A 9,440-nucleotide genomic window follows, 5' to 3' on the forward strand; every position below is an offset into this window, starting at 1 on the left:
AGCTGACATAACTTACTGCATTGTTGCAACATTTTAACTTTATAGTGTGTGTGTGTTTTATGAATTGATGTTTATCTTGTGTGAAATTGTGGATTTGGTTGTAGCTGCCTTTCTTGGAGTAGTCATGTGAAATAACATGTTTGGTCACACTCCGATCCTGTGATTTGGTACTGCATTCCAGGGGATTGCTTGTGAAGTGGTGACCATCCTTCCATCAGAAAACTCTGCATATCTGCTCACTCAGACTGGAAACCATGAGCAGGGTGACCTTCTTAAAGCCTGCACCCTTTTAACCACTTAAAGCTATTGTTACCCCAAAACTAAATTTTCCTGATATTTGGCTGCTGTGCCATGTACTTGTATGCGAAAATATCCTGTTCTCTTTATATTGTATCCTTTGTGAAATCCCTGGTGTTCCTGCCAGTCCCTCTGCTTTCCTAATAAAAACTGACCACACTAAGCAGAGCACATCGTGGTCAGGTCTCTAGCTATGCTTTAACCCTCCTCCAATGAATAGGACACGTCCTGTCATGCCCCTGCTGCACAGCCATTCACTGGGATGCTCAGTGTGGCCCCCCCCCCCCCCCCAAGCACTTGTGCAGCTGAGAACAGGGAATGTGATCACTTAGAAATGGAAGGCAAAACTTTTTTGTATTATTATTATTATTATTATTATTATTCAGGATTTATATAGCACCAACAGTTTGCGCAGCGCTTTACAATGTGAGGGAAGACAATACAGTTACAATACAGTTCAAAACAGGAGGAACTAGAGGGCCCTGCTCGTTAGAGCTTACAATATATAGCTAAAAAACCTAGATAACTTATTTTTTTTTCTGGGTTGTTTTGCAAGGTGATAGTTTACAATCACTTTAGGGACCAGGCCTATCTGACACTTTGTTTACAAGTTAAAATCAGTATTTTTTGCTAGAAAACTACTTAGCCCCGGTTCACACTTGTGCGTGTGCGGGGTTCGCATGTAATGTCGGAGCGCACTGCTCCGACATTACATGCGATCAGCTGTGCGGTGCGAGTTTAGCCATACAAACTGTATGGCTAAATTCGCATCGCTCCCGCAGCAAACACGCACAGGAGGCATTTTTGCAGCCGCATCAGGATCGGATCGCACAGCGGTTCACACTTGTGCGATCCGATCCTGTGCGAACTGCACGATCGCACTGCGATATGCGGTCAAACTGGGGGTGTCGTTAAGATTACATTGACACCCCCAGCGTATCGCATATGGCAGTGTGAACTGCCGGGGGTGCGTGTGCGATGCGGGAACAGGCTGCGAATTCGCAGCCTTCCCGCATCGCATATATGTGAACCGAGCCTTAGAACCCCCAAACATTTTCTATGTGTATAATATATTTTTTAGCAGAGACCTTGGAGATTGTTACAATACTTGTCTCACCGTACTCAATTTATTTTGAAAAAACACTTTTTTGAATTAGAGAAAACCGTAAAGTTAGCCCAATTGTGTTCTATAATGTGAGATTTTACGCCGAGGAAATTGATACACAGTTCATGCTTCAAAAGTGCGCATGCCCATGGAATGGCAACAAACACTGGTACATAAAAATCTCCATAGACGACACTATTAAAATCTCCAGTTTAACCACTTTACCCCCGGAGGATTTTGCTGTCTTACGTCCAGGCCACTTTTTGCGATTCGGCGCTGTGCGACTTTAACTGACAATTGCGCGGTCGTATGACGCCATACCCAAACTAAATTTACATCCTTTTTTTTTCCCCCACAAACAGAGCTTTCTTTTGGTGGTATTTGATCACCTGTGCGATTTTTACTTTTTGCGCTATAAACAAAAGAGCGTTTATTTTGAAAAAATAACAATATTTTAAACCTTTTTTTATATGAAATTCTTCCCCAAAAAATATGTAAAAATCAAATTTAAAATTTCTGGCCAATTTTTCTGCTACCAAGCGTATTTTGATTGGTTTGCGCAAGTTATTGCGTTTACTAAGGGAAAGATTTCTGTCATTTTTGGTGTTTTTAACGAGTAATGGCGGCGATCTGCTATTTTTTTTTTTTTTTGCGGGACTGCAACATTGCGGCAGACAGATTGGACCCTTGACTGACATTTTTGACACTTTTGGGGGTACCAGTGACATTACTGCAGTAATCAGTGCTATATATATGCACTGTTACAGGGAAGGGGTTAATTTTATTGGAGAGGGAGGGGTTAATGTATTCCTGGTGCTTACTAACTTGTGGGGGGGAGGTGACTATGAGTCAGGGACAGATCGGATGTCCAGCTATGCTGAACACTCCGCTCTGTCACTCCCTGTCACTATGGAGATCCGCCCGCTCTGTTTACACAGGTGGGCGGATCTCCAAACTAGATTCCCCGACGATCGGGGAAGAGCGGCGGCGATCGCCGCCGCTCCTCCCCTGGCCCGACTCCTGCTGTGAATGAAAACAGCGGGAGCGTGCCTCCGGCGGCGCGCGAGCGCCACCTACAGGGGGAGGAGTCCAGTGATGTAGGTCTACGTCGCTGGACGATGACAAGCCACTGTGCCGCAGTAGAGGCACAGTGGCCGGAGGTAAAGTGGTTAAAGTTAGAGAGGGGGTCTAGTGCTAAAATTATAGCTCTCGATCCAATGATCGCGGTGATACTGCACGTGTGGTTTGACTTTGAACACCGGTTACATATGTGGGCGTGACTTACGTAGGCTTACGTCAGGTGAGCTCCAGTTTGTGGTTGAGCTCCTGGATTACCTGGTTGGCTATGGTTAGCCTGTTGGGAATTGTTCTTGCTGTGTTTTTCCCACCCCTCATGCTATTACTGATGTGGGACGTTCCATTTGACTAAAGATATGTCGCTGTCCGTCAATGAACAAAAACTGGATTTTTGTCTTACCGTAAAATCCTTTTCTCTGATCATTGAAGGACACAGCACCCACCCCTCTGGAGTTGGGTTATATATTCTTCTGACAAGGGTACAAAACAATCCTAGAGCAGGAAGTGGGAGTATACCACTTGGGACTGGTACGAGTCGAGTGGTACTTTGAGAATATGAAGTATTTGAGTCTAATTTGTGTTGAATTTTTTTTTTTTAGCATTTTTCCACCAAACTCTGCCAGGGTTTTCTCAACCAAGGCTTATGGAACTCAAGAGTTCCTCCCAGAGGTTGCAAGGTGTTTGTTGGGCAATTTCTGCCTCTTAGATAAGTTCCAACTAACGCCATTGCCATTGATCTTGGCTATCTGTAAGAGGGTTATTCTTTTATCCTAAGACCACAAGTGCAAGTTGTATTCTTCCCACTCACATCGCACTAATGCATCATGAGTTATAGATTAATTTTAGCCAGGGTTCACTGAGACCAGAAAGTTATTTCAAGGGTTCCTCTGTGTTTAAAGCGGTAGTATCATATTTTTTTTACACTTTTACCTACAGGTAAGCCTATAATAAGGCTTACCTGTAGGTATAATATCTCCTAAACCGGCACGGATATTTGCAGTGCATGCAGCCACTCATGCGGGGGGACCTTCAGTTTTGCTTGTCGGAAAGTCACTCCCGCACGCATGCGCGGGAGTGACGTCATCGCGGCTCCGGCCAATCACAGCGCCGGAGCCGCCGAACCCAGAAGAGACGGCGAGGGATCATGGCGGCGCCAGCAGCGATGTCCAGGGGTCCGTGTCGGGGCTTCGTTCTAAGGTAAGTAATACATAATGAGCTAGTATGTGATGCATACTAGCTCATTATGCCTTTGTCTTGCAGGGTTTTTTTTTTTTTTTTTTTTACTTTTTGGGTTTACAACCGCTTTAAAAGATTGAGGGGCACTAGTCTATGCTCTTCAAATGTATCATTCCAACTTTAGCATGCTAATGTACCATGCTCTTCACGGTTTTCCCCCTAGTACCATTTTTCTTGTATGATGGGGTATAAGGCCAGTTTTAGATACGGGTGTTTGTTAACCGAACAAGCTGAAATTTGCTTTGGATGGCCCCAGTCACTTGTCTCCGCCTGGCATTCTTTGATCAAAGGAATTGGATGGAAAATTGTCAGCTAACACCTGCTGCATACAATCAGATTCAGCTGCTGTTCAGTTGTCAGCCAGTGGTGCTTGATATCTGGAAAAAAAAAAAACTACTAGCCACAGTGGGAGATTAGTCAACGTGTTCCATAGCATGGATGGTGACATATATATATATATATATATATATATATATATATATATATATATATATATATATATATATATATATATATATATATATATATATATATATAATTTTTTTTTTTTTAGTGTTGGTCACCTACATCTACTTTGCAATTTTTACACAGCTATAAGAAGCTGACCTTCCTATGTAAGGCATTTGAAACCTTTACAAAGGATTACAGACTTGGTATTCAAGACTACTGTTGTAGGACACACTGATTTTTTGCTTGTTTGTCTCTTCAGATTGAGTTATGTGGTAGAAAATTCCATTGGGACAGTCTTAAAATGTCTGTGGGCACATTAGAAGTAATGCAACAACTATTTGGGTAAAGCATAATCTAGTAGAAGTTTGTAGAACCTTTTCTACAAAACCAAAATTTCCAACAGGAACTTGGATCCGTGCTAGTATCGCATGCAGCAAAATGGGAAATTTAAAGGGCTGTCTGTACACATTGCTCAGTTGTATTTCTACTTATTTCTAGAGTAAAAATGTGATGGCTGTGAGTGGCACTAAAGCATGCTGTATATTGTCCTTTCCCATGTAATAAACGGAAGTGTGGATTGTAGTGGGTGTCTGCATTTCTGTGCAAATATTGACTTTTTTTTTCCCCTTTTAATCTCTACACAGCGTTGGGGGCAGCCTATGGAACGGCGAAGAGTGGCACAGGCATTGCTGCCATGTCTGTCATGAGGCCTGAGCTGATCATGAAGTCCATCATTCCTGTGGTCATGGCTGGTATCATAGCTATCTATGGACTGGTAGTGGCAGTGCTTATTGCAAACTCTCTCACAGCAGACATCACACTATACAAGTGAGTCTTTACAGTTGTCTATTTATACAGGTGCTCAGTTTTATTTTTTATTCCATTTAGTAGATGAGTGTATGCCTCATATTGATATGAGTTTAGATCCATGACTGTGTGTGCCTCATATTGATATGAGTTTATATCAATGACTGAGGATGCTAGCAGCTTTGTCTAGTACTAAAAAAAGTAGTGTCTCGTGCTAAAGCTTTGGATTCTAAATTCTGTGTGAGCCAAGAACTGAGAAATATCAAAGTTCTAAGACTAGTGCAGCTGCCCCAAAACATATTTGGAAAATGCAGCTTAAGAACAGCCAAGGAAAGACAGCGCTCAATATCGCTCAATAGTCTTGAGTAATTAGTGGAAATTTGGATTAGAAAGTAGTTAAACCAATAAAGTTTTTATTAACCTATAATTGAATAAAAAGTCAACAGTACCACACCAGTGTCCTGAGCATAGATGGATTAACCAAAAGGTGGTCCAACAACCTGGGCAGCAGGAAAAGGCACCAATCTGTGTGCCTTGATCTGCAGCTGCCATGACACTGCACGTGTGATCAATTTAGAACACCAGTTTATTGATAGCTAGGCAGTTCTGTTAAAAGCACATGCAACTAACTGCATTCCTTGGATTAAATGGCTAAAACGCTGCTGCAACTTCAAGTCGACATCCCAGCTTGACTTGCTTTGGATTTATTTTAAAGAAGTCATATGCAAGTTGTGCTGAAGTCGCACCAGAAGTAGCAACTCAATCGCTCCTATTAGAACGGTTCCATTGCACTTAATGAGGCATGACTTGTCATGTCTTGTGCTCTGTCATAGTGCATGTCAAACCAGTGTGAACCGGGCCTTAACTAAACTACTAGTTTTAACTTCATGTTACTCTTGAGTAAGGCTTTGCTTCACTTTTGGTCTCTTTGGGCTGTTAAGCTACCTGATAGACATGAGATCGTTTTGTTTGTACAGCAGTTGTGAGTAGCTGTTATCACTTGTTTATGTAGACTTGGTGTATCTTTGTAAACTTTTGTTTTTGTTAGTAGGAAGTGTTCCATGTTCAGATCTGTGCAGATGGGGCATGCATGTGAAAACGCATACATGCCTGACCTGCAGAGAAATGCACTACACTTTAGCAGATGTGCAGGGGGCTATGGAGCCATTAATACTTGATAGAACCCCCCCCCACATGTCTGCATTCATGACCTGTTTTTGCATGAGCCAAACTGCATAGTGCAACAGTACGATGTGGCATGACTTGGGGGCTGCAAAAAAGATTAGACTTCATGCCATTCTTGTGGGTAAATCAGCCCGCTGAAATTTGACTGCTCCACCTGTGATGTGTACACAGATCTGAAACAAGCCTTCGACTCTGTCAAGCTTTGTGTTTGTGCGATTTGGGGACAATTCACCCATCTATTTGTACTGGCCACTGTTTTCACCAGGAGAGAAAGGGTACATCCAAAAGTTTAGTGGTCTTTATAACAAGAGATGAAGAAAATCTTGGTTTCAGGGATTATTGCGAGATTTCCCCTCACCTCCTGTGCCAGATGGCAAAGAATAACCTAGCAAGGGTTTTAACCTTTCCCTAGTTATCCAAAACTGACATTTTTGGTTATAAGTTTTATGGAAGATTTTTTTTTTACATGTTAAGGCTACTGGGACAGCATTGAACTACATCTTCTGTAGAATCAGATTCTGGCATAAACCTGCCCAGCTAAGTGTTAATGCTGAGTGTGGACATCACTAGTGGTATCGTGGGAGTAAACATCTGGGGGGGGGGGAACAATTCTGAGAGTCTTCCACAGGTTAACTGTCATTGAGGTGTCTACAGGTCAGAGGTAATGGACAAATTTCCATCTGCCCTTTTTTATTCATGGGATTACGGTATTTTGGCTTTTTGGACCTAAATGCAGCAGCAGGTAATTTTGAAAACACTTGTAACTGCTTACTGATCTCGTGCACTGCTTTAATCAAGCTGCGGTGTATATAGGTAAAATCTTATATGGAAGTACTACATGGTATAGGATTTTTTTCTGTATTTGTAACAAGAATGGTACTAGAACATCTGAATGCAATTGCCTCAATTTTTAATTTTTTTTTTTTTTTTCTTGTCTAGGAGCTTCTTACAGCTAGGTGCCGGCCTCAGTGTAGGATTGAGTGGCCTTGCTGCTGGGTTCGCCATTGGCATTGTGGGAGATGCAGGTGTGCGGGGAACAGCACAACAGCCCCGACTATTCGTAGGCATGATCCTGATTCTCATTTTTGCTGAAGTCTTGGGTCTGTACGGTCTGATTGTGGCCCTTATCCTCTCCACAAAATAAAGAAGAAAATTCTTCCCAGCGTTCCAGAAATCGTCACTTACAAAAAATGGTTTTATCTCATGTGTACAGTCATCCTTCACCCACCCTGATTCAGTAGATTCTCTTCCCTCCTCTCCCCTGTAACTGCGCAATTGTAAGTTAGTGACTGTTGTGTGTAACCCTCTAGCTATATTCATTGGGTGGACTTCAGGGCAACAAGGAGTCCTGATGCCAGTGTTGTGGGAAGGAAGCAGGCATCACTTCCACAAATCACAAGACTCCCTATTCTGCGTGCAGTGTTTATTTTTCTTCCCACATCTCTGGATGTTTCCTAACAAAAGTTCCATGTAAAAAAATGATCTAGAATTGTAATTTCCCTCTTGCCATTCAATGTTTTATTTATAAATATAAAAAAAATCTTCATTGTTCATACTTTAAAAAACCAGAGCCAGCTGTTTCTTTTCCTCCTGTAACTTATCCCACCCCCTCCTCCCTTTGCTGCATATATATTTAATCTATAGCTGTATATTTGTGTGGGGTTTCCTTGTAAGTGCTGAGAATTCCCTGGATGTACTTTGGTTCGAGATTGCTGTACTGTTCTGACATTGGAGTGAGGTCTCAATATATATATTTTTGTTCTAGTTTTTTTGTTTTAATACAAAGAGAGATTTGATTACCGTCCGTGTTCAACTGGTGACCAGAATATTTTAAAAACAAAACCTTAACATATGGTGAAGATGAACACCCACTACTGGGAATCGAACATTTCCAAATAAAACATCTCCAATTCACAGAAGCTGTCATTTTGTGTAAGATTTTGATGGCTTTAAGCCTGATGTGCTTCATACATTGTCATCATGTGCAGAAATACTAACATGCCTTCAATGTTTTCAGGTGGTCAGAAATCATAGGTTATTGATACAAAGAATGGAGCTTGTGTGTTATAAATTTCTAAAATTTGCCACAGTGGGTTTTAAAGCAGAACTACACTTATCTGAGCACCACAAAGCAAAAACGCTATTGACCTTTTTTTGTTTTTCAAAGAAAACTCATGTCTCAATGCTTTATTTTGCTTAGAAATTTTAAAAACGGCCTCTTGCAGTTCTTTGGTAATCTTGACTATGGGCAGATGTTTCATGTTGCATTTACTTCCTGAGAGCCGTCTGCCCTTAGCTCAGGCATGCAGGCCAGGCGGTAGTTTGCTGAGAAGTCCTCCTAAAGACTCCTGGGATGTATGACAGTTTGCCTAGGCCAGGAAGTAACTGAAATGTGGTACAAAAACTACCTATAGTTATTAAAGAGGAGTTCTTGCCTGTGCTAAAAAATTCATTCAGCAGCTACAATTGTAGCTGCTAACTTTTATTATAAGGACATTTATCCCACAATGTCAGCACCCTGTAGCTGATCTGGCTATCTGCTTTGGGTGCAGGCAGTAGTATCCTTACTAAGGGAAATGGGGAGTGGAGGCTTGCACCTTCACATTCTGGTTTCCTACTACATTGAGTGCTGCTCTTTCTGCTGTATTTTGGGACCAGTGTCTCTCAGAAGGCAGTGGGAGGGGCTGTAAATTATGTAGATTGCCACGGTGACCTTACATGGAAGTGGGAGCAGGTACAATTCTTTTGCACATCGAAGAATACATTGGGATATTACTGTACAGCTTCCCACCTTACCCTAATGAGGATGCCAAGGGGGGGTGGTACACCTGCTGCAGCAAAAGCTATACTACATGTAGCATTCAGCTGCCAAATGCAACCCATTCAAGTAAAAAGGCTGTGCTGCCAATGCATGCAGTTGGCTTTCAATGATTAAAGAATAGTTTCACATTTCTATATTCAGAGTGTAACATTTTAGTGCACTGGCCCCTGATCCTCTGCTATGAAAGCAGACTGGGGATCTTCTTTGCTTTTGGCTGCGTCACACATTCACAGCCCTCTGAATGGAAAAAGACAGGGTCTGGCAGTCTTTGCCACGGTTTGTAGTTTTCAGTGAAATACCACGCCTCTAATAGTTCATTCCTACTGTCAGAACTTATCTGCTTCCTTATACGAGCAAGCTGATATACTGACAGGTCTGCAGGAGACCTGCATGGCACCAGCGATCTGCTGGTTTAATGCTTTATAGCAGGAGTCTCAACTTAATAAGCAAACGGCCAGTTTC

General features: G+C 42.1%; 1 protein-coding gene across 1 annotated transcript in view; it reads left to right on the forward strand.

Moving 5' to 3' along the window:
* The window catches only part of ATP6V0C (ATPase H+ transporting V0 subunit c), a 31,862-nt gene extending 23,786 nt beyond the window's left edge, over positions 1–8,076 (forward strand). Inside the window, exons 2-3 of the mRNA XM_082262016.1 lie at positions 4,810–4,993; positions 7,097–8,076. Of these exons, the coding sequence (XP_082118142.1) occupies positions 4,810–4,993; positions 7,097–7,301 (389 nt within the window). The 3' untranslated portion in view covers positions 7,302–8,076. The remainder of the gene's footprint in view (positions 1–4,809; positions 4,994–7,096) is intronic.
* The last annotated feature ends 1,364 nt before the right edge of the window (positions 8,077–9,440 follow it).

The sequence above is a fragment of the Pelophylax lessonae genome (genome assembly GCF_965119305.1).
Source record: "Pelophylax lessonae genome assembly, chromosome: 6".
NCBI classification, from domain to species: Eukaryota; Metazoa; Chordata; class Amphibia; order Anura; family Ranidae; genus Pelophylax; species Pelophylax lessonae.